Below are 25253 nucleotides of genomic sequence, written 5' to 3'. Positions count from 1 at the left end.
ATACAGTCAGAGTTAACTTGAAAAACTGTGGAAAAATAATGGATATCTGAGCAGGGAGCTGAAACATCCAGAGTTGACAGATCCAGGTAGCCAAAAAATAAACAAATGGAAGGATTACAATAGAATCCTACCCTGGAGAACGTTTGGAACATTGAGGAGAATTAAAGTGAATTCCAGAGTGGTGTGGTATACTTTTGGATTGATTTATACCAAAGTCAATACACCCTCAAGATTATTGTAATGTATAAGAAAATCCCTGGGAGGGAGGGAGGGGTTAGAGAAATAGAAAAGTGAAACGGAGCTCATAATAGTGTAGGAGAAAGTGAGGACTGCAGATGCTGGAGATCAGAGCTGAAAATGTGCTGCTGGAAAAGCAATACATTTTCAGCTCATAATTTACATAGTTTCAAACTACACCATTAAGTTAATGTGCTTATTTTGTTTAATTATTTGTGATAAGCAGTAAACTTTACCTTAACTTAAAAACATAAAATCTTGTTGCAAAAGGTAAAGTCGCCACAGTCCCACAGGACAATAGAAACATGGAAGGCTCAGGTAAGAGGAGAAGTTGAGAAAATAATTCCTTCACAGTAACCTCAGCCAGTATGGGAACTGAACCCAGGAGCGGGCAATAAACTGCTGGCCTAGCCAGTGATGCACAAGTTGCATGAGTAAATAAAAAAGAAAGAAGTTTAGTACTACTTAAAATTTTCTGTGGATATTGCAGTCACTACGAAGGAAAGCATTTGTTGCCCATCCTAATTCTAGAGTCACAGAGTCATGCAGATCAGGAGGATCCCTTTGGCCCATCAAGTCTGCAATGACAAAAAAACCCATCACCAATCAATACTAATCCCACTTTCCAGCACTTGGCCCATAGCCATATCACATTTCAAATGGATAGCCATACATTTTTTTTAAAAATGTTGTGAGGTTTCCAGCTACTCGCTAGCCTCTGAGCCAGTACATTCCACATTCACACTGCACTCCAAGTGAAAAGATTCTTCCTTAAATACTCTCTAAACTTCCTGCCCTTCACCTTCTCCACTATGTTCCTCGCACTGACCCTTCAACTAAGGAAAGCAGCTGCCTCCTAACCACCTTATCTGTGCTCCTCAATCTTATACACTTCAACCCCTTATATCGGCCTTCCCTGTTCTAAAGAAAACAACCTGGGCCTATCCAGTGCCATTGAAAAGGGTGATTTCTAGCCTCTTTCACGAGCTCCTGCAGTCCACATGTTGTGGCTACACCAACAGCAATATCAGGAGACCCAGGATTTCAATCTAGTGACAGAGAATGAACAGCTAGGATAATGTGGCTTGGGAGGGAACTTGCTAGTGGTGGTATTCCCATATGTACAATTCTAGTTGCCCTGCTATAGGAAGGAGACTATTAAAATGGAGAGGGTTCAGATAAAATTTACTAGTCTGTCACCAGTACTGGAGGGTTTGAGTTAAAGGCAGAGGCTGGATAATCTGGGACATTTTTCACTTGAGTGTAGGAGTTTGAGGGGGGGGGACCTTATTGAGGTTTATAAAATCATGAAGGGAATACATAAGGTGAACAGCAAAACATCTTTTCCCTATGGTGGGGGAGTTCAAAGTAGGAGGCATATTTTTAAGGTGAGTTGGGAAAAAACTTAAAAGGAACCTGAAGGCCAAGTTTTTCCACACAGTCATTTGATGTGAACTGCCAGAGAAAGTGGTACATGCAAGTAAAATTACAACACTTAAAAGGCATTGACAGATACACGAGTAGGAAGGTTTGAGGGGGATATGAGCCAAATGCAGACAAGTGGGATTAGTTTAGTTTGGGAAACATGGTCTGCACTGATGAGTTGGACTAAAAGGTCTGCTTCTGTGCTGTATGACTCTGAGTTCGCTGCCCTTGTCCTTCTAAGTAGGAGGGCTTCATGAGTTTGGAAGATGTTAAACAGGCTTGGTGAGCTGTTGCAGTGTATCTTGTCTCTAGCACACAACGCAATCCTGTGTACCAGTGGTGCAGGAAATACTTATGGTGAATGGAGTTAAGTAGGCTGCTTTATCCTGGATGGTGTCAAACTTCTTGAGTGTTGTTGAGCAAATGTGACAAGTGAAGAATATTCCATCACACTCACAAATTGTGCCTTTTAGTGGGGAGACAGGAGGCAAGTTACTCTTTACAGAATTCCTTAGGTCTGACCTGCTTTGTAACTGCAGCATTTAGAAAACTGCTCCAGATCAATTTCTGGTCAATGGTAAACCACACAATTCAACAGTGATAATGTCAGAATGTCAATGGGAAGCAGTTAGGTTCTCTTTTGGTGAAGATGGTAATTGGCCACATTAGTATCACTTACTAATTTTCAGCCCAAGCCTGAATGTTGTCCAGGCTTTACTGTATATGGACATGGACTATTTCAGCATGAAGAATTATGAATGGTTTTGAACATCATGCAATCATCATCAAATATTCCTATTTATGACCTTTTGATGGCAGAAAGGTAATTACTGAAGTATTGTTGAACATTGTTGGACCTACGACATTACCCTGATGATCAGCAGCAGTGATGTCCTGGGGCTATGACAATGCTGCTCTACTTTGCCTAAAAACTGTCCAGTTTTATCTTAAAATGTAGAAATCAGTTAACTGATTCAATGACTTAAAGAAAGAACAGAATTTAAACCAATGATCCCAGCTCTATGCTTATTTGCCTCGGGTTTGGCAAAAAAAAAGAGGCAATAACTAGCATAATTAAAGTCAGGATATGACTCCAACTTTTCTTGCATTTAAAAGCACCTGTAATTTGTAAGTTCAATCTGAAAACACTAGTAGCAGTATCTAAGCTGACGAAATCAGAAAGCTTGCATTTCCATCACTTGGCACATACCAATGTCAGTATTTTTACAGCAGATTTCAGTCAGGCGCTCTCCAGGGCTCTTGTCTGGCGTGTTAAGCAGATGTGGTCGAAGGAGTGATTTAAGCGTGGAACCAATCGCAATCAACAATAGCTTTGCATGGAAGTCACAGGCTCTTGCCAATGTGTTCGTTGACAACTTACACAAAGATGCTTTCATGGCAACAATTCGAGTAGACAGAACCTTAATAAAGCAAATAAAGCAACTTAAATATGTGCACAGAAAGAGAGCTCCCAAGTTTCCAAGGAAGCAATATTTTAACAAACTGAGCAAAGATCACTGCTATCCCAAGGTATTACTCAAGGAAGGCTGACAACACTGGCCTATAAATGGGATGTTACAGGTGGTTTTCCAATGTGGAAACAATGATTTATCTCTACATTTGTTTTAATATATTGTATTCATTGAAAACAATGCGTCTCCACTACCTTGGGGTCACCAAAATACAAGAGTGATTGCTTTGTCCAACATCTCTGTTCCACCTGCAGTTGTTCTCAGTTTCTGAGCTCCCGCAATTTAGTTCTCCACCTTGCTCCCCTTCTGACTTTGTTGTCCTAAGCATCCTGCAATGTTCCAGTGACGTTCAATGCAAGCTCAAGGAACAATACCTCAACTGTGTCTGCCACTGGCATTTGAAAGTCTGCCAAACTCAATATCACGTGTAGCAGGTTTAGAGCATAACCTCTGCCTGATTTTGTTTCCTTTTGTTTTGTTAAACTATGATTTTTTTCAAGAAAGAATGTTTCTTTATTTATTTCATTGCCACTATCTTTCTTAGACCATGATCCTTTTGTCATTTAAGCTCTTCTACCATCCACTTTTTTCCTACGTCCCGACATTTTACTTATTTTTTAAAAATCCCATTCTGAAGAAAATCGTTGACTTGAAATATTAACACTTTCCCTCCCTGCAGATATTGCTAGGTCTGAGTATTTCTAGACTTTCCTGGTCATATTTCAGAGTTTGCATCTGGTTTTTGAAATCTTTTTTAGATGCAAGTTGTGAAACATATGTCAACCTGGATATCAGAAGTACTCCCCTGCTCCTTACTGAATATAGTGTTATATAAACTTGTATATGTGTTTACGTTTGTTCATTTAAGAAAGCAGGTGATGACATTTGTTTTTCCTGGTGGTGGTGGTGGTGGTGGTGATGATCAGTTTCACTCATTAACTCCAAGGTATAACTTCAACAAAGTAGCATACCCTTAGCACGGAACAGAAGCGCCCAGCTTAGACTCTGTAGAATCATAGAATCCCAACAGTGTGGAAAGAGACCATTTGTCCCATCGAGTCTGCAATGTCCCCATCACACTAATGAGAGTAGTCCTTTTTAAAAGGGAAGTGGATAAATATATTTTTGTCCTTTTTCAATGTGAATTCAAGTAGATAAGTTTCAGTAATCTGCTACGTCAGGGCATATGATCTCTTTTGTCTGTTGTAAAATGCTGTGATTACATAATTAAGGATTAGGTTAAGTACTCAGCTGTGAAAATATAACAAATACCAACAGTACAAGCACAGTTTCACATATCTGAAGCCTTAAATAGTATTTTCATAACACAGTCTCTTATCTATAGACTTCTGATTTAGCAATTGCACTGTTAACCAACACCATTTAGAAGATACCAAACTGACGATATAAACTGATTCATCACTGCTACAGAAAGTTGCAGAACTGTCAAACTCAACCTCAATTCCATGCCTTCACCACTCTCCAAGTTGAGGCCTGTGTTCCCTGAGCTCACATTTCATTAGTAAGATAGAGTTTAGCTAGGCTTTTGTTTGTATATGCAGGTTTAATAAGCAGCAAAAGTAGTTAATCTAAAAGCAAGTGAGTATTATAGACAGACACATTATGTAACCGGCACAACATGACATTCTATTAATCCCTTACCTGTTGCAAAGCCTGATTCTGGCGTGTATATTCCTCATGTAATTTCTCCACTAGGTTTTGCACCATGTTAGGCTGCACATGCAAAAGAATGTCCCACCAATCGTAACCAGTCACCATGCAGTACTCCAATAGGAAAAGCAGGTGACGTAGCGATGTGTTCATATCTAACGTGTGACCCATCGAAGGGGAGATCCTCAGCATACTTAACTGTTTGAGAACAAGATAGAAAGCCAGACTTCAAAATTTCAAGAAAAAAGGACAATGCAAATTTTCATCATGAACACCGTACTAATTCCTTGAAAAATTCAGACAAGAGCAGAATTGACTCTTTCATAGTTTATTTCTATATTTTTTTCAAAAATAAATCAACTTTCAAACCATGAAGAACCTTCCAAAAGCTGGGTAAGTAGTTTTTTTCCTATAATATACTTATAGTTTTCGTCTACTACTGCCACTAAAAGAGAGTTGAGGGAGCTGGGGCACATATTGACATTGAGTACCACTGATTCAAGATTAAGGAGAAAGTGAGGACTAGATTAGATTCCCTACAGTATGGAAACAGGCCTTTCAGACCAACAAGTCCACACCGACCCTTCGAAGAGTAACACACCCAGACCTACCCCCTATATTTACCCCGACTAATGCACCTAACACTACGGGCAATTTAGCATGGCCAATTCACCTGACCTGCACATCTTTGGATTGTGGGAGGAAACCGGAGCACCCGGAGGAAACACATGCAAACACGTGGAGAATGTGAAAACTCCACACAGTCACCAGAGGTGGGAAACGAACCCGGGTCCCTGGCACTGCGAGGCAGCAGTGCTAACCAATAAACAACCGTGCCTCCCCAGTCAGCAGATGTTGAAGACTCAAAGTCGTTAAGGTGAGGCACAACAGGTCAGGCAGCATCCGAGGAGGCGAGTTGACACTTTGGGCATAACCCTTCATCAGGACAAAAATGTCGACTCTCTTGCTCCTCAGACACTGCCTGACCTGCTCTGATTCGAGATTAATCAAATCAGTTCAGCTCCAGATCACAAATCATTGGGGAATAAAACGTAAACTCACTTGGAGTAGCCCACAAATAGGAAAGATGTGGTGAGCGGGAAAATACTTCTGCAGTGTACAGCATTTTTCTGCTGGGATGCATTTTTTAAAATTTGAAATGACTACTTTATTTTTTAAATTAACAAAAATGAAGCAGTCATTTCAAATTTTGAAAATGCATCTCAGCATAAAAATTCTATAATTTTTTTCTAAATGTTGCATGTACTTTCTAATTAACTCAAATTTTGTTCTCACCTTTCCATGGTTGTCTATTCCTACCAATGCCAATGAAGTCCAGGACAACTGTAATGCTTTGAAGTGTACAGAAGATGCAGTTGTACGTTGTCGTTTAATAGTTTGGTCATCTGTTGGTCGCTGAGAAGGAGTGCTGTAGAAAACTCCCATTGTTTGTAGTGAAAGTCTGTGAACAATGTGAATAGTTCCATCATGGAATGCTAATGCAAGTCCTGAACAGAATGAAAAATAAAATCTTTAGAATTTAGTACAAGAACGTTGTCCACATCAGACGCAATACACTCCTGCAGCCTAGGGATTATCATTGCTGTAGGATAATTAAGTCAATGCATGGAACAAAGCCACCATGTACTACTTCAACCAACAATATTTGTTTGAAAATAGCACAGCTTTAAAAAATACAGATAATAATACATAAACCCATTTCTGGAAAGTCATTCATAATTTCTGTTAAGTTTAGATAGCCTATTAAATAGGGGCATAGCAGGGTGACCACAGTGCCATAGAGCGCACATCTAGTTCAATATGGGAATTCCAGGAAACTTTCAGGTTTTTAACAACTATAAGTGCAAGCAGTGTGATCACCAGGAGAAATTTAAGACTTAGGCATTAGGTTGTGTCAAACTAACAGGTATTGGCAAAGGGTTTAAATTAGGTTTCCCTGGGGTGGGAGAGTCCAAAACTAAAGGGCATAGGTTTAAATTGAGAGAGGAAAGATTTAAAGGGACCTAAGGGGCAAATGTTTCAGGCAGAGGGTGGTGCATGTATGGAATGAGCTACAAGAGGAAGTATTGGAGACTGGTACAATTACAACATTTATGGATGGATACATGAATAGGAAGGGTTTAAGAGGGATATGGACCAAACGCTGGCAAATGGGACTGGATTAATTTAGGATACCTGGTTGGCATGGATGAGTTCGACTGAAGCTTCTGTTTCCATGTTGTACAGATCTATGACTCTAAGTGTGGCAAATAAGATTGGTGAGTTGTAGGCAAAAATGAAGTTGTGATAATGAAGACCTCGCTTGAAAGAAGTCAGAATTGCATATTAAATATGTCAGAATGCACTGTGTTCAGGAAACACAAAGAAATAAAGGAAGTAAATTAGATAGTTATAATGATTATGGAGAAATTTAGTGTTGTACAGAAGAGATACCCTGAAGAGATCAAGGACAGAATCTTTTTGGTTAGACAAACAATAAAGGTATCATACACTGCTGATTATTTTCTATCGGTCACCAACTGGTGGGAAAAATATAGAAGAGGAGCTTTGCAAGGATATTGTAGAAAAATACAGAAACTAGAATAATCATACTGTGAGGCATCAATTAACCTATTATAGTCTGGAGTAGGAATAGTTAAAAGAACACAAAGGGGGAAAGAGTTTTGAACCCGAAAGAGAATTTTCTAGCCGAGTGAGGAAAAGGGTCTTGCTGGATCTGGTTCTGGAGAATGAGCGAGAAGTCAAACATTAGTGAGGAACTTGCAGACAACTGTGAACATAGTGGAAAGTTTAGGTTAGGCACAGAAAAAGACAAGGAGCAAACTAAAGTATAAAAAAGTACTAAAATAGAAGACATCCACTTTAATTAGAATGAGAATAAATCTATCCAAGGTAATTGCAATCAAAGATTGGCAGTCAAAGCAACAACTGTAAGAACAGGCTGCCTTTAAAGGTTTGAGTACATATAAGTTACATTCCCACTATGGAGATAGGTAATGTAATGCAACTAAAGCCAGGGCTTCCTGATTGATGAGAGGGACAAAAGGAGGCATATGATAGGTACCAGATGGATAAAATATAAAGATGTCCAGGCTGAATATGGAAAGTTCAGAGGGAAAGCAAAAAAAGCAAATATGTGAGGCAAAGAGTGAGTACAAAAAGAGACTGACATAACTTCTTCTTCTTAGGCAGTCCCTCGAGACAGAGTATGATTTCCTTGCACTCCAGAGTTTGGGTCCCAAGGTGACTAAACAGTCCATTCCTAGATCTTCATACCTTGTCGGAAGTGGGGCAGGTAGCGCATGAAGAGGCAGGTGGCTTGGGTTTTTGCACATTGCTTCCATTCCTTGTGCTTAACCACTTTTTGGACCTGTCAGAGATGCTTAAGATGACTAGCACCTGAGCGAATGCTTCTTCTCCAGTTTAGGCACTGCTGAGCTAGATTTCCACAAGTTTACAGGGATTTATACATTTTCAGGAAGCAGATAAATTGTTTTGGAAGTTTTGTGCCAGGCATGTAAACAATGTGAATTACCCAATAACAATGGCATAACTAACATAAAATGAAATCCAAACATTTTCTGTAAGCACTTAAATTAATAGGTCTTTGTGATGGAACCAATGAAGAAAGAAAAAGCAGATACACACAATGGCGGAGGGCAAAGCTGAGGTACCAAAATTAGTGTTTGAATCTGTCTTTACCTAGGATAAAGATGCTGCCAAAATCATACTGAAAGAAAATGTAGTTAGATGTTAGATGGGAAGTAATGATAAGGCATTAGAAAGATTGGCTGTACTGATAAGTTGATAAGTCACCTTGACCAAATGGAATGCAAGGTTGCTGGGGTGGAAATTGGGGTGGCACAAGCCATAATCTTCTACTTTATCTAGTCCACTGTATTCACTGCTCATAACATGGTCTCCTCTGCACTGTGGAGAGGAAATGCAGACTTGTCGACCAATTTATAGAAACCTCTTATCCTGTCCACGAAAATAACCCTGAGCTTCCACCTAGAAACCCTGCAACCTTCAATATCAAGTTCAATAGTTTTAGAACTTCAACAGCTTCTGCCATGTTCTTTACCCACTCCCACAAACCAGACCCTGTCGTGACAGGGATTGCTTTCAGCAGAGCCATTTATTTTTTTAAAAAGTTCCTATTATCAGCTTTTCTTTCTCACTGGTATACTATCATTTGTCACTTTGTTTGCCTGTTACTCTCTCTCTGGGCTCCATGTCCACCTACTGCTCACTCCTCCTTCAGCTATATACCTACATTTCCTGGCTACTATTAGCTCTGAAGGGTCATTCGACTCAAAATGTTAACTTTGCTTTCTCTGCACAAATGCTGCTAGACCTTCTGAGCTTCTCCAGCAATTTCTGATTTTGTTCCATAATCTCCCCATCCTTCCGGGATAAGGAATTGTAGCCGAGGACTAAAGAATTGTGAATGTTACATTCATCGAAAAATGCTCAAGGGTACACCTAACCACTGTAGCCCAGAGTTAAACCCTGGAGGTGGGAAATCCGGTGGCTCACAGCACCAGGGTCCCAGGTTCGATTCCAGCTTTGGGTGACTGTCTGTGTGAAGTTTGCACATTCTCCCAGTGTCTGCGTGGGTTTCCTCTGGGTGCTCCAGTTTCCTCCCACTGTCCAAAGATGTGCAGGTTAGGTGAATTGGCTGTGCTAAATTGCCTGTAGTGTCATTGCCCATTAGTCAGAGGGGAAATGGGTCTGGGTGGGTTATTCTTCGGAGGGTCGGTGTGGACTGGTTGGGCCAAAGGGCCTGTTTCCACGCTGTAGGGAATCTAATCTAATCAATATACTGAAGATAATAATCTGGGACAAAATCAATGGTCAGTGGACAAGTATGGATTATTTGGCAAAGTCAGCACAGATTTGTTAAAAGGAAAACATGTTTGATATTTTCATGATGTAACAGAGATGGTTGATAAAGGTAATGCAGTTCTTGGACTGCCAAACAAGTTTTGATAAAGTGACCCATAAACTTCAACTTTGCAGGTAATCTGATGAAATAAAAGTAGACAGTGACAACATGGAAAAAAACTTTGCTGAGCTACAGGAAGCAGAGCAGTGTTGTACGATTTTTATTGGATTGGAGGGAGGTACAAATTGGAATTCCCTGGAATCAGTATTTGGAACACTGCTTTTCTAGTATATGTGAATTACCAAATGTAATGGATGTGCACACAGTTTAAAAAATTGTACATGACAAAACTTGGAACTACCTTAAACAGTGAGGCTGGTAACAGTCTTCAGAGGTCACAGATAGGCAGTCTAACTGTTGGACAAGTGGGAAATAAAATTTAATGCAATATGGGAAATGACACGCTTTCATATAAAGGACAAAGAGAGGCAGTAGAAAACAGAGGGAACGATGTTAAAGATGTGCAAGAATAGAGAGACTGGAGGTATGCATGCACCAATCTATGACTGTGACAATCATTGAAGGTAGGAAGGTAGACTGAGAAAGGCATACTGAGTCCTAGACTGTATAAAGGGAGACAGAGTACAACAGCAAGGAAGTTATAATGAACTGTTTTAAAACACTGCATCAGCTTCAACAGTGCAGTTGGTCATTGGTTCGGAGCACTGTATTTTAAGGAGGATGCAAAGGTATCCAGACTATTACAGGAATGATTTAAGGTATGACAGACTTCTGTTAACTGGATAGATTGAAGAGACTGGGGATCTTCCCTTAGAGAAGTTTAAGAGGCCATATCATAAAAGTGCTGAAAATCATGACAGCTTTAGACAGAATATTAAGAGAGGAACTGTTCCCATTAGTGCAAGACTTTAGAGAGGTCATTGTCTGAGGTGATTAGCAAAAGAACAAATGGTGTCATTATACAAGAACAGATAGAAAAGTGAGTTGTGAAGAGAAAATAAAGGTGTTTATAAAGGGATGCAAATAGATTAAGTGAGTGGGTAAAGCTCCAGGACATAGGGTTTGGAAAAACGTAAAATTGTCCACTTTGGCAGGAATAATTAAAGAAAGTATATTATCTAAATGGTGACAGTTTATAGAGCTTTGAGCTACAGAGTGATCTGGAAGTTCTAGTGTATGAATCACCAAAAGCTAGCATGCAAATATAACAAGTAATTAGGAAAGTATTTATTGAGAGGTGAATTGAAGGGAGATTATATTTCAATTATACAGGTGCAACTACATGGACAGTATGGTGTACAGCACTGTCACAGTTTAGGGGTTCACTCAACTAATCCGTACCATGGGTGACTTGTCCCATGAATAAGTACTGGACAAGGTAAACTTGCATCTGCTGGAGCTTCGAACAGTAAGAGATAACCTAATTGAAACGTGCAAGGTCCTGAGGGGTCTTGAGAGGGTGCATTTGCAAAGGATAGCTCCTCTTGTGATCACTGTTTAAAATTCAGGGGTTGTCTATTTAAAACACAGATAAGCATAATTATTTTCTGACAGAGGGTTGTGAATGTGTAGAACTCTCTCAAGAGGCAGTGGAAGCAGAGATTTTTTGATGGCGTTAGATACATTCTTAACAAGCAAAGGGTGAAAGGTTATTAGGGATAGATAGATCAGTCATGATCTTTTCAAATGGCCTATTCCTGCTCCTAATTCAGATATCTGCACGTATGTTCACAAGAAAATAAAATCATGCAACCAATGATTAGAATCTAGAATGCATTAAGTTTGGTAGAGACACACACAATTAGGACTTTCAAAAGGAATTGTATAAGCACCTATGGAGTAATGATTTGCATGACTTCCATCATTTATATAAATGATTTGGATGTGAACATAGGAGGTATAGTTAGTAGGTTTGCTCATGACACCTAAATTGGAGGTGTAGTGGACAGCAAAAAAGTTACCTCAGTTTACAACGGGAATCTTGATCAGATGGGCCAATGGGCTGAGGAGTGGCAGATGGAGTTTAATTTCGATAAATGCAAGGTGCTACATTTTGGAAAAGCAAATCAGAGCAGGACTTATACACTTAATGGAAAGGGACTGTTGCAAAGCAAAGAGACCTTGGAGTGCAGGTTCATAGTTCCTTCAAAATAGAGTCACAGGTAGAAAGGATAGTGAAGGTGGTGTCTGGTATGCTTTCCTTTATTGGTCAAAGCATTAAATATAGAAGTCAAGATTAGAGTGGTGCTGGAAAAGCACAGCAGGTCAGGCAGCATCCGAGGAGCAGGAAAATCTACGTTTCGGACAGGAGCCCTTCATCAGGAAATAAGGAATTGGGAAATCATGTTAAGGTTGTATAGACATTGGTTAGGCCAATTTTGGAATTTTGTGTGCACTCTTGTCTTCTTCTTATTGGAAGGATGCTGTGAAACTTGAAAGAGTTCAGAAAAGATTTACAAGGATGTTTCCAGGGTTGGAGAATTTGAGCTATAGGGAGATGTGAATAGACTGGGGCTGTTTTCCCTGGAGGTCAGAAGCCGAGGGGTGACTTCATAGAGGTTTACAAAATCAGGAGGGGCATGAATAGGATAAATAGAAGGTCATTTCCCTGGGGGGGGGGGGGGGGGGGAGGAGGGAGTCGAGAACTAGAGGGCATAGATTTAGGGTGAGAGGGGAAGATATAAAAAGGAACCTAAGGGGCAACGTTTTCACACAGAGGATGGTGCGTGTATGGAATGAGCTGCCACACGAAAAATGGTGGATGCTGTACAATTGCAGTATTTAAATGGCATCTGGATGGGTATATGAATAGGAAAGGTTTAGAGGGATATCGACCAAGTGCTGGCAAATGGGACTAGATTAGGTTACGATATCTGGTCAGCATGGACAAGTTGAACCAAAGGATCCGTTTCCATGCTGTACATCAGTATGATTTTATGACTTTGTGAAAAAAGCAGCTGAATGGAACAAAGGGAGTTGTTGTTGTAGACAGCTAATACAAACAAAACAGACAGAATCGCCTCCTTCTGTGTTGTACTCATAGAATGGTTACATTTAGAAAATAAATTTAAAAAATGGCATATTCTCATTACAGAAAAGCATCTAACTTTTTTCAATTAGCTGTTCTTCATCAGCAAATCGCTCCTTAAGGATAGGAATGTCAAACTGCCCTGAAAACAATACAAATAAGACTTCAGCAAAACAGAAGAGAAACAGCCATAGATTCCAGCTATTTCCAATGCTAATGCATGCCAACAAATACAGGTAATTCAAACACCTTACTCTCTTGAGCTACCAGACAGGGATTTGATGATCTGAAAGCCATTCTGTTCAGTTACCATCACAGCTGGTCTTCAGCAATTTCTAAATCTCACCATAATATGATCAAACATTATTAAACAGAAAATGAAGACTTTGAGAAGTTCAAGCTCAGGGATTCATAAAGCCACATTTTATTGGACAAGTGGAAAAATATTAACAAAATTTTTACTTGGATTTAGTGTGAGGGATAGTACTAACCAAGTCCTGGGAAGAATTTGGTGTCTGTCGCCACCTTTAGGTCAGTACTGGTCAGTGAAATTGGAAGTTTGGGTAAACCCACAGCTGTTACTCTATCCAGGTCATTGGTTGCAGATAGAATTCTCCACTTCAGAATGCTTGGCTGTTTATCACCTAAACAAAGCAAATCAAGAATTACAACATGAAATAAAAGAAAAATATAAGGATACTAGAGATCACAAATGAAAACAAAATGGAGAAACTAAACATAAAAAATGTCTGAAGAGTCCTATTGGATTCAAAATATTTTAGTTTCTCTTTCCACAGATGCTATCAGACCTGACCAGTTCCTCTACCATTTTATTTTTATTGCAATGAATAAATGGTGCATTTCAACAATGAAACAGGCAACATGATGCATCGGATACATTCAGTTTACAGACCAATTTACATAGGAACTTGCACATCCAGAGAAAGACTCAAAGCTCAGTTAGTATGACCAAAATGGTACACAAAATTAATGACCGCTATCTTTTAATTGATTTTCACACCAAATTCCAGCCAAACTACCTACAGTTTCTGATAATATTAGAATTGACTCCTTGGGCAATAGTACAAAGAATATTAATCCAGCTACGTGAACAATATTCTGCTTCTTAGGTCAGTGTTAAAGAGAGATAGAAATTGGGAAAACTCTCAGTATTCAGTACAAAGTGAGATTGCCATCCCTGCTATAATGCAATTAAAGATTACCATTGTTTTTAATGAAAAATCATTAATCATTTACTACTAATGGCTTATGAAATTATCTTATCAATGCAACAAACCTGGTCATTTCCCTCATACACAGCTGAAGAAGCCCAATGATTTTTAATTATTCAGATCTTTTCAAAGAAACATCACAGATATGAGTCGTAGAGATGCACAGCACGGAAACAGACCCTTCGGTCCAACCCAACCATGCCGACCAGATATCCCAATCCAATCTAGTCCCATCTGCCAGCACCCGGCCCATATCCCTCTAAACCCTTCCTATTCATATACCCATCCAGATGCCTCTTAAATGTTACAATTGTACCAGCCTCCCACTTTCTCTGGCAGCTCATTCCATCCACGTACCACCCTCTGTGTGAAAAAGTTGCCTCGTAGGTCTCTTTTATATTTTTCCCCTCTCACCCTAAACCTATGCTCTCTAATTCTGGACTCCCCAACCCCAGGGAAAATACTTTGCCTATACACCCTATCCATGCCCCTCATAATTTCGTAAACCTCTATAAGGTCACCTCTTTGCCTTTTTCCAGAATCATTAATATATTGAAACCCTTCTCCTAATTCTAGTGTTTAACTTGTTTCTTAGATCAAGATTTGATTTGATTTTGATTAAACTATAAACAGCCATTTCCATGGGGTGAAGAATAAGGGGTCGGTCCAAAAGCAGTAGCACAAAACATTAATACCGCATTTAGCAAATAAAACAGTAATATGCAGAAGAATAGTAGAGCTGCGATGTGACTAGTTTTTCAGCAAAAGGTTTGATCTCAGCTTTGTACTTAGATTCCACCTAGGAAGAGTTCACAAAGTTCAATTTACTGGGGAGTCATCAAAATGGGGGAAGCACACCCAACCTTAATCACTGATAACAACCAGGTTTCAGAAGAATGTACATTCTGTAATATACTACTTGCAGCCTCTTTGAAAGAGCAGGTTAAGTGTCAAGTACTGTTATGTGCAATTTATACTTAATGAATCTTGTTTGGAGCAGTAACATCAATACTCACCCACAGGGGAAATTGGCTGAAAGATGTTATTCACTGGTAGCCCTTCCTTCCTTAATGACCAACATTCTACAATGCTGCCAGTCAGACTGGAAGCACACAGTAATACCTGCAGGGGACATGAAATATCAATTACTTTGACACCCAAGCTTTTACATTAGTAATAGTGACAGATCTGAAACAAAAGATTAATTCTACTAATCTGAAATGGTTTGTTACCATCACAGTTACTCGCACCCCCCCCCCCCCCCCCCCCAAATTGCCAATTTCAGTTACCAGTCGAACAGAATGCTTATCATACCAAAGTACTATTAAGAGTGAAAACTTAAAAGTCAAACCATCATTTGCAGTGATCAAAATGTATCAGTGGGCTGATTTTAACATACTCAAAACGCATGCACTTGTACAGTTAAAATCAGACATTGCAGAAACAGTTACAAAGCAGCAACAAGCAGTTACAAAAATAAGAAAATAAATTATGGTCAGGCAGCACCAGTAGACTGATGTATGATTCCCTGTTAATGGTGAACGCACCCTCTATTCTAAAGGAATTTCTATTCCTTGCGCTGTGGATCATTATCATAAACTTGTTCACCCTAAAAAGGAATACTACACCCGTTTTGAAGAACATGATGGCATGAGAGAGGGTACAGAAACACATTTGCTCGTGAATCTGACTATGTATGCCATTCAGCCCTCGAGTCTACTCAGTCATTCAATAAGATCATGGGTGATTGGATTGTAAACTCAAATCCACAAACCTGCCAACCCCTGAAAACTTTTTAACTCCTTAACAAGAATCTACCTGCCATTGCTTCAAAAATATTCAAGGACTCTGATCCCACCATTTTTTCAGAAAGAAAGCTCCAAACACACTCAATACTGAGAGGCATGGATAGGTTAAATGCACTCAGTCTTTTTCCTAGGATTGGGGAATTGAGGACTGGAGGGCATCAGTTTAAGTTTAGGGGGAAAGAATAAAAGGGAACCTGAGGAACAACTTATTTTACAGAGGGTAGTACGCATATGGATTGAACTGCCAGCGGAAGTGGTTGAGGTGGGTACATTAACAACATTTAAAAGGCATTTGGACAAATACATGGATAGGAAAGGATTAGAAGGATATAGGCCAATTGCAGGGAAATGGGGTTAGTGTGGACAGACATTTTGGTTGGCATGGATCAGTTTGGGCCAAAGGGCCTGTCTCCATGCTTATAGGACTGTATGACTCAGACACAGAATTTCACCTAATATCTGATTTTCAAACAGAGATCCCTTAGTTTAGATTCTTCTCTCAGAGGAAACATTGTCTCTACATCGATCTTATCAAGAACCTTTTGGATTTTGTATGTTTCAATCAATTCATCTTGTAGTCTTCTAAACTCCAAAAGGATACAAGCCTCGATTGTCTGACCGATCCATGTAAGATAACTTGCACATTCCAGGTGTTAGTCTAGTAAACCTGCTCAGAACTACCTCCAAAGCACTTACACATTTCCTTAAATAAGGTACTGAGCACAGTGTTCTGGATGCGGTCTCACCAGAGTCCTGTGTAACTGAAGCATAACCTCCCTATTCTTGTACTCAATTACACTCATGGTAAACAAAAACTTTCCATTAACTTACTCAATTAATTACTGTAACTGCAGACTAACCTTTTGTAATTCACACACAAAGACACCCAGGACCCTATGTATCTCAGAACGCTTCAATCTCACCATTTAAATAATTTTTAAAAATTTATTCTTCCTGCTAAAATGGAAAATTTCACATTTGCCCATATTATTCTCCATTTTCCACATTTTCCTTGCTTACTTAACCTTTTTGTCACCTCCTTATGTATTCTTTACAACTTACCTTTCTTCCTATCTTTTGTCACCAGCAAAATTGGCAACCATACCTGCCGTCCTTTCAACTAAATCTTTTTATAAATTGTGAACAATTGAGGTCTCAGCTTCACCCATGGCACACCACTTGTCAAATCCTGCCAACCTGAAAAAGACCAATTTACACCTGCTTCCCATTAGCCAGCCAATTTCTACCCATGTCATATGTTATCTCCAAACCACAAGCTTTTAATTTCCACAACAATCTTTGAAGCCACCTTTTATCAAATGCCAGTGGAAACACAAGTACAGCACATCCACCAATTCCCTATATCATCACGGCATGTTACCTCCTTAAAGAACAATAACAGATTAACAAACATGATTTCCATTTCACAAAGCCATGCCAATTCTGCACGATTACCTTTTTTGTTAGATTAGATTAGATTACTTACAGTGTGGAAACAGGCCCTTCAGCCCAACAAGTCCACACCGCCCCGCCGAAGCGCAACCCACCCATACCCCTACATCTACCCCTTACCTAACACTATGGGCAATTTAGCATAGCCAATTCACCTGACTGCACATCTTTGGACTGTGGGAGGAAACCGGAGCACCCGGAGGAAACCCACGCAGACACGGGGAGAATGTGCAAACTCCACACAGTCAGTCGCCTGAGTAGGGAATTGAACCCAGGTCTCTGGCGCTGTGAGGCAGCAGTGCTAACCACTGTGCCACCGTGCCACCCATAAACCTTAAACCTATCCAAGTGTGTTTTGTAATTTATTAAATAATTGCTTCTAACATTTGCTACAGATATTAAGGTGGGAGAAAGTGAGGACTGCAGATGCTGGAGATCAGAGCTTAAAGTGCGTTGCTGGAAAAGCGCAGCAGGTCAGGCAGCATCCAAGGAGCAGGAGAATCAACGTTTCTGGTATAAGCTCTTCTTCAGGAATGAGGAAGGTGTGCCAAGCAGGCTAAGATAAAGGGTAGGGAGGAGGGACTTGGGGGAGGGGCATTGGGAATGCGATAGGTGGAAGGAGGTTAAGGTGAGGGTGATAGGCCGGAGAGGGGGTGGGGGCGGAGAGGTCGGGAAGAGGTTTGCAGGTCAAGAAGGTGGTGCTGAGTCCGGGGGTTGGGACTGAGCTAAGGTGAGGGGGAGGGGAAATGAGGAAGCTGGAGAAATCTGCATTCATCCCTTGTGGTTGGAGGGTTCCTAGGCGGAAGATGAGGCGCTCTTCCTCCAGGCGCCTTCGCCAGACCATAAACCGACTGACTCCCACAGCTACCTAGACTACACCTCCTCCCACCCTGCCCCCTGTAAAAACGCCATCCCATATTCCCAATTCCTTCGCCTTCGCCGCATCTGCTCCCAGGAGGACCAATTCCAATACTGAGCCACCCAGATGGCCTCCTTCTTCAAAGACTGCAATTTCCCCTCAGACGTGGTTGACGATGCTCTCCACCACATCTCCTCCACTTCCCGCTCCTCCGCCCTTGAACCTCACCCCTTCAATTGCCACCAGGACAGAATCCCACTGATCCTCACCTACCACCCCACCAACCTCCAGATACATCGTATCATCCTTCGTCATTTCCGCCACCTCCAAACAGACCCCACCACCAAGGATATATTTCCCTCCCCACCCCTATCAGCGTTCCGGAAAGACCACTCCCTCCGCGACTCCCTCGTCAGGTCCACACCCCCATCAACCCAACCTCCACTCCCGGCACCTTCCCCTGCAACCGCAAGAAATGCAAAACTTGTGCCCACACCTCCTCCCTCACTTCCCTCCAAGGCCCTAAGGGATCCTTCATATCCATCAGAAATTCACCTGCACCTCCACACACATCACTTATTGCATCCGCTGCACCCGATGTGGCCTCCTATACATTGGGGAGACAGGCCGTCTACTTGCAGAACGTTTCAGATAATGTGTCACTTCTGGGACACCCGGACCAACCAACCCAACCGCCCCGTGGCTGAACACTTTAACTCCCCCTCCCACTCCGCCAAGGACATGCAGGTCCTTGGCCTCCTCCATCGCCAGACCCTGGCAACACGACGCCTGGAGGAAAAGTGCCTCATCTTCCGCCTAGGAACCCTCCAACCACAAGGTATGAATGCAGATTTCTCCAGCTTTCTCATTTCCCCTCCCCCCCCCCACCTTTTCTCAGTCCCAACCCTCAGACTCAGCACCGCCTTCTTGACTTGCAATCTTCTTCCCGACCTCTCCGCCCCCACCCCCTCTCCGGCCTATCACGCTCACCTTAACCTCCTTCCACCTATCGTATTCCCAATGCCCCTCCCCCAAGTCCCTCCTCCCTACCTTTTATCTTAGCCTGCTTGGCACACCCTCCTCATTCCTGAAGAAGGGCTTATGCCCGAAACGTCGATTCTCCTGTTCCTTTGATGCTGCCTGACCTGCTGCGCTTTTCCAGCAACACATTTTTAAGCTCTGATATAAAACCTGCTCAACTTGTCTGTTTCCTTATTTTCCCAGATGAATTCTCCAGTCTGACATACTATAGGGCCAGCATTCACTTTGTTGATACTGTTCTTCTTTAAATACTTAAATATTTAAGTATTTTATATTTTACATTTATGGGTAAATTTATGCTCTAATTTGTCTCCCCTTAATGAATTTTTGTTTTTTTTATATTTTGACCTGTGACTTGTATTTCCATAATTATATGCTTTTTCGTTTAGTTTAACACAACCTTTAATATGTCTACTTAATCCTAAAGAGTGAGTCGCCCATTGGAATGTTTCTTATTTGAGCATTGTTTCAGGAATGAGGGATTTCAGTTATGTGAATAAACTAGGGAAGCTGTGACTATTCTCTTTGAAGAATGAATGGTTGGAAAATTTGATAGAGGTATTTAAAATCTCGAGAGTATATAGAGTCATAGAGCTGTACAGCAAGGCTTCAGTCCAACGTGTTCATGTCGACCAGACATCCTAAATTAATCTCGTCCCATTTGCCAGCATTCAGCCCTTATCACACTAAGCCCTTTGTATGCGTACACCCATCCAGATGCCAGAGGCATAGAGATCAGAGGGCACAGACTGAAGTTGCAATGACAATGAGGAATAACTTTCTACGTGGCAAATAGATAGGATCTGGATATCACTGCCTTCGAATATGCTGGAGACAAATTCAATCATTATATTTAAAAGGGAATTGGATTGTTACAGGAAAAGGAACTATGTGCAGGGGCCAGACAGGATTTGGCACAAGATAAATTGCTTTTGCAGCATGGTGGGTCAAACGGCATCTGATGGTACTGTAACCATTCAAAGGTGACACTATGAAAGACATTAAGAAACTAAAGGACTATATAGAATATGAAACAACACTAATACTTCTGATAGCCAGGAACTTTATAGTGGCACAAGAACGAAGTTTGGTGTGGCTAATAATCTGAAATAAAAACATAAAATGCCAAGAATGCTCAGCAGACCTGAGAGCATCTATGGTTAAACACTTTAACTTCTGGTCAGTCCTGAAACATTAATGCTGTTTCTTTCTCGAAAGATTCTGTCAGACTTGTGAAGCATTTCAAACTTCTGAGATGTTAAAGGGTTAATTTGTTCTGCTGACCTGCAAGAAATTGGATGTCCCAGGGGTAGGGTGGCATGTTTCTCTATCTTGCAGGTAGAATGTAAAAAAAAAATTTATATTGCCATCTCCTGCTATTCAGAATCAATAAGAACATTGCAGTTAAACTTCTGCCCACACCCTGTAGTTAAAAAAAGATTTATACCAGATCTTGCCATTAAGGAATGATCTTAATTACATTGTTTCTGAAAATAATCAAATCACTACTTTGCGTCTTGGTTGGCATGTGACTACGGGGGAGTGGCTGGGGGTTGTCTTGTGGGTATTACTAACTTTGTTCAGAAAGCTTTGCGTGACACGCTTTGCAAAGTGTTAAGTGATCCTCCAAAAACTTGTACTTACTCAATAAATTTTGGCTGCTCACAGAAGTTGGCATATTGCAGATGCATCAAGTGTGTGAAAATCTCAAGAAAAAAAGAATCTAACACCTCCACTGATTTTCAGAATTAAATTGGTAACCATATGTTTATGGTTACAGCACAGCTTCTCTTATTCAGGTCAGCTACAGAAAATGGCAGCCTACCAGAATTAAGAATAAATACACTAACATAAATGAAGATTTAAATTATTATAGCCTTAATGAATGTTATTTTGATAAAGTTTAAATAGACTCTCATCCATCAACAATGGCAATACTTATGTTATGTGGATACTAATATCAATTCTCACACACTAACTGCATGGACAGTATGTTTTGAGATTTTTTTAATCTCTATAGGCATAACATAGTTTGGTTGCCTTAATACTATCAATTTCAAAATGAAACTAGTTGTGTTTAGATATATTTACTTCAGAAGTGATTTTTTGATAATACAAGGAACTATAACAAACACAATGACCAACAGATACCTGAATTCCAACAGAAAAATTCCTTTGTGTGGGACTGGCAGCAGAGGTATGCAGGGAGAGAAATAAGGGAAAAATCACATTACCTGCTCAGATGTCTCTCTTGTTAAAAATTTCAGGTGTGTGACAGCCGGATACTTCTCCTTTCGAGCAGTGTCTGTTGTACAGCGCATGAAGAGTGATGGAAGCAGTTCAGTGTCAATTTTGCATTTCTCATTTACAACACTCACACAGACTTTATAAAATTGAACAGGAGAAGAGCTGCTACCGTCCGAAGTGGTCACTACGATGTTCCCACCACCAGTGAATGCTATGTCTGCCAGGGCAACTCTGCTTCTCAAGCGTGATAAACTCTCTGTAGCGGTGAGAACCTGTCCACTTGGTTTCAGTAACGACACAGTCACAAGACCACTGATGGTTACAGCAATCCAACCTTCCATTGGCTTCCCTCCAAAAAGTGTCAAGGACGGGGAGAACTTCACTCGAGAAAACTTCTCACCAAAATTGGACGCTCCAGACTGATGGGGAATGAGGTAAAAAATAAAATAAAAGTAATCTTAAAGTTCCAGAATTTAAGAGTCACAGATTAATGAGAAAATGCAGTTCTGTGCTACACCTAGCCACGTGACAGACTGTATCAGGCAGTGAATTTTGTTTCAGACAAGATGTTGGATTTTGACAGGTCATTAAAAAAATTGCTTAAGACTTTGACTGCAGCACATACCTTTTCTACATGCAAGGCCAACTTGACACCATTGTGTAGCCATGACAAGGCCACTATAGGGTCCCCGTCCACTGAACTTCCGACTATATTATCCCAGCTGTTTACCAGATGATCAGTCATACTCCAGCATTTCACCTGACCATCGGCATCAGCAGATAATAACCGAGAACCTTACAAGGAGGCAGAGTAGAGCAAAATGACATTTTAGACAGACATTTCAATTCAAAAAGATACATTTTAGAAACAATTATGGTACCATTCAGTTCCTGAGCTAACTTTATTTTCCAACTACATTAAATTTGAAGTCAGAAGATAATTCAGTCAACAACGTAGTAGCTATCCACAAAGGAAATGTGAATGTCATAGAGTCAGATGTACAGCATGAAAACAGACCCTTCGGTCCAAATCCATGCCAACCAGATAACCCAAATTAATCTAGATCTATTTGCCAGCACTTGGCTCAGATTCGTCTAAACCCTTCCTATTCGTATACCCATCTAGATGCCATTTAAATGTTGTAACTGTACCAGCCTCCACCATTTCCTCTAGCAGCTCATTCCATACATGCACCATTACTGAAGTAGCAAGCATTGATCTGGATGAGTGCTCTTCTGCAAACATTGAGAAAGAGTTCTTCTCTGCATTGTGTGGTAAAATCAAGAGCACACTTTGTAAAGTATTTTGTGGCTTTGCTACAGGATAAAGCAGAAACATTATCTCAACTATACAACCTTCTCAGATGATTAATAAGAAGTGCTCCTATCGAGCGCATCTTTAAATGAGGGTACAGACAATAGGGAAAAACATTGAACAGGTCAGATCTTAAGCCCGAAACCTTCAGTACCACCTAGCACCACTAATTAGTGAGGATAACTGATCCTCATCAGATTATATTTTTTTTCATTTAAAGTATAATGCATATGGTAGTTATTTGTTTATCAAATCCATGATGGGCTTGCATAGCTAGATTTACCTTGTTATTTTATGATTGAATCTAGTGGTTCTGGGTCAAAACAGTTATATTCTTAAAAGTTAACCAGACAAAGCTTACCAGATTGATCCCACTCCAAAGAAGTAATCACTTCATGATGTCCTGAGTTGATGGAGTAAACATCCCAAGGATGCTCAGTGTCCAAAATGTGAATCATATAAGTAAGATCTGTAAGAAAGTGATGTACAGTTAGGAAACTATGCACAATCTCACTGCCCAAATTATTCTCAAATAAATTATGAATAATCTAATATCAAACAATTTTTGAAACACAGAGCCAGTTGATTAGGTCTAAATATTGAAAAATATACAGTACAAGGTTTAGGAACAAACATAAAGACAAAGAAAGGAAAGATTCTCGTCAGCACTCAGTAAGAATGCAAACGTTGGTACTTCTCATGAAAAAGAGTAAAGTTTGGGGCCTGAGCTCATCACTGCAAAGTCATAGTGGTTTAGCAAGACCCCAACATGTTGGAAAGTCCTTTCCTTTTAACAAATGCACTGCACTGACCTGGTTCAAGTTGGCAACACACCTAGAGTTCAAAATTTTGGTTGTCAGCTTTCACAAAAGTTTAAGTCCAGCCAGAAGCAGAACGTAGGAAAAATGTTTTACAAAGCAATTGGATCAATTATTTTGTGGCCTCAACATTCAATTGGTACTGCAAATGTTTTATACTTGCTCCAGTCCTGTCCTGTTTTGACTTCTATTTAGAAGTTAAAGGTTTCCCGACAGTATTTTGAATATTTATCTTATTTAGTACTACTCCAATATATCTGAGAGCATTTCTTTTATTTCTAATTACTGTATAAAAAATTGGGTTGCAGCTTATATCAGCAAATTTTATTTTGGAAAATAATCTAGAGCCAATGTCTTCTCCACTTTCTGCTGACAACAAACTTAATTCTCAGGGCCTGCTGCTTTTGTAGCCACAGGAATTCTTTGAACCTATCCAATTTGATATTTATTGTATGTCCAACAAACAAAATAAAATATCTTAATCCCCAGGGATACAGACATTGTATTAAAAACAAATTGTTCAATATTATAGTCAGAAGCGTACAATAAATGCTAGAAAATTAATCATATTTTTATTGCAGTTCTCACAATATCAGGATATCTTAAATCACTTCCTTTTGAAATAAAGTCACTATTGTAATGTAGGAAATGCAGAGAGCTAAATTATGCAGAGCAAAATCTAACCAACAATAATGCAAATAAAAACACGATAATCTGCTTTCAGGTGTTGGTTGATTATTACATTGGAAAGAAGTTCCATGCCCTCCTCTAAATAATGCACGGCCATCTTTAACATACATTTTAGAAGACCCCAACAACTCAAAGATGGTACCTTCTCGCATGGTACATTCCCTCTTAAACTCACTGATGTGTCAGCCTAGATTTGTGCTCAAGTCTTTGAAGTGATGCTTGAAGGCAAGTACCTGACTAAACTACAAAAACTGGTAGCTACAATATGGTAGATTCAGGCTAGGTGACATCTATTTCTTTCCCTGGTTGACAAAGTCAACCAAAACATAAGTTTATCGTTTTGAATTATTGCTGAGATCTTGTTCTCTGCAAATGGGTTGATATTTCTGTCACGTAACAACAGTCACACTCTGTTTACGAAGCTCTTCAAGGTGTTTCCAAAAGCCAGTTCAGCGTTAGAGAAATTCATACCGCTGGAGATAGTATTTAAGAATTTTAAATCACCAGAACTTTATTATGTCCTAAAAGAAAGATGAGGCAGACCAGACCCAAAACCTTACCTTGTTCTTCCTCGTTCTTCAGATCCGTTGTGAAGGCAACCAGGTTTCTGCAGGACCAAGCACATACCAGCAATACAGACGGACAATAATTGCTCTTCGGCCGCTTCTCCCACTCACAGACATACGCTATATCCATGTTTACTTTACCAGAGCCTGTCCACTTGGTTTCCCAACGCCTCGAGCGCAAGCGCGGCCCGACTAGCCATCCCCAGAGCGCAGGCGTGCTGCGACCCACTACACCCAGAGCGCAGGCGCGGTCCGTCGAGCGATACCCAGAGCGCAGGCGTGCTGCGACCCGCTACACCCAGAGCGCAGGCGCGGTCCGTCGAGCGATACCCAGAGCGCAGGCGTGCTGCGACCCGCTACACCCAGAGCGCAGGCACGGCTCGGCTAGCCGTACCCAGAGCGTAGGCGTGCTGCGACCCGCTACACCCAGAGCGCAAGTGCGGTTCGGCTAGCCATACCCAG

General features: G+C 40.5%; 1 protein-coding gene across 2 annotated transcripts in view; it reads right to left on the bottom strand.

The window, feature by feature from the left end:
• med16 (mediator complex subunit 16) overlaps positions 1-24995 on the bottom strand; it is a 42839-nt gene extending 17844 nt beyond the window's left edge. For both annotated transcript variants that reach the window (XR_011964014.1, XM_072593929.1), the window contains exons 1-9: positions 24786-24995; positions 23079-23186; positions 22028-22197; positions 21390-21821; positions 15012-15117; positions 13255-13407; positions 6102-6313; positions 4797-5003; positions 2873-3083 (exon numbers count right to left, since the gene is read on the bottom strand). Coding sequence is in view for 1 of the 2 variants with exons in the window: in XM_072593929.1 (XP_072450030.1) it covers positions 2873-3083; positions 4797-5003; positions 6102-6313; positions 13255-13407; positions 15012-15117; positions 21390-21821; positions 22028-22197; positions 23079-23186; positions 24786-24921 (1735 nt within the window). In the remaining variant the exon portion in view is untranslated. The remainder of the gene's footprint in view (positions 1-2872; positions 3084-4796; positions 5004-6101; positions 6314-13254; positions 13408-15011; positions 15118-21389; positions 21822-22027; positions 22198-23078; positions 23187-24785) is intronic.
• Positions 24996-25253: the final 258 nt, after the last annotated feature.

Source organism: Chiloscyllium punctatum, chromosome 24 (assembly GCF_047496795.1).
Source record: "Chiloscyllium punctatum isolate Juve2018m chromosome 24, sChiPun1.3, whole genome shotgun sequence".
NCBI lineage: Eukaryota > Metazoa > Chordata > Chondrichthyes > Orectolobiformes > Hemiscylliidae > Chiloscyllium > Chiloscyllium punctatum.
Note: the sequence above shows the minus strand (reverse complement) of the source record. Positions and strands in the feature narration are given on the sequence as shown.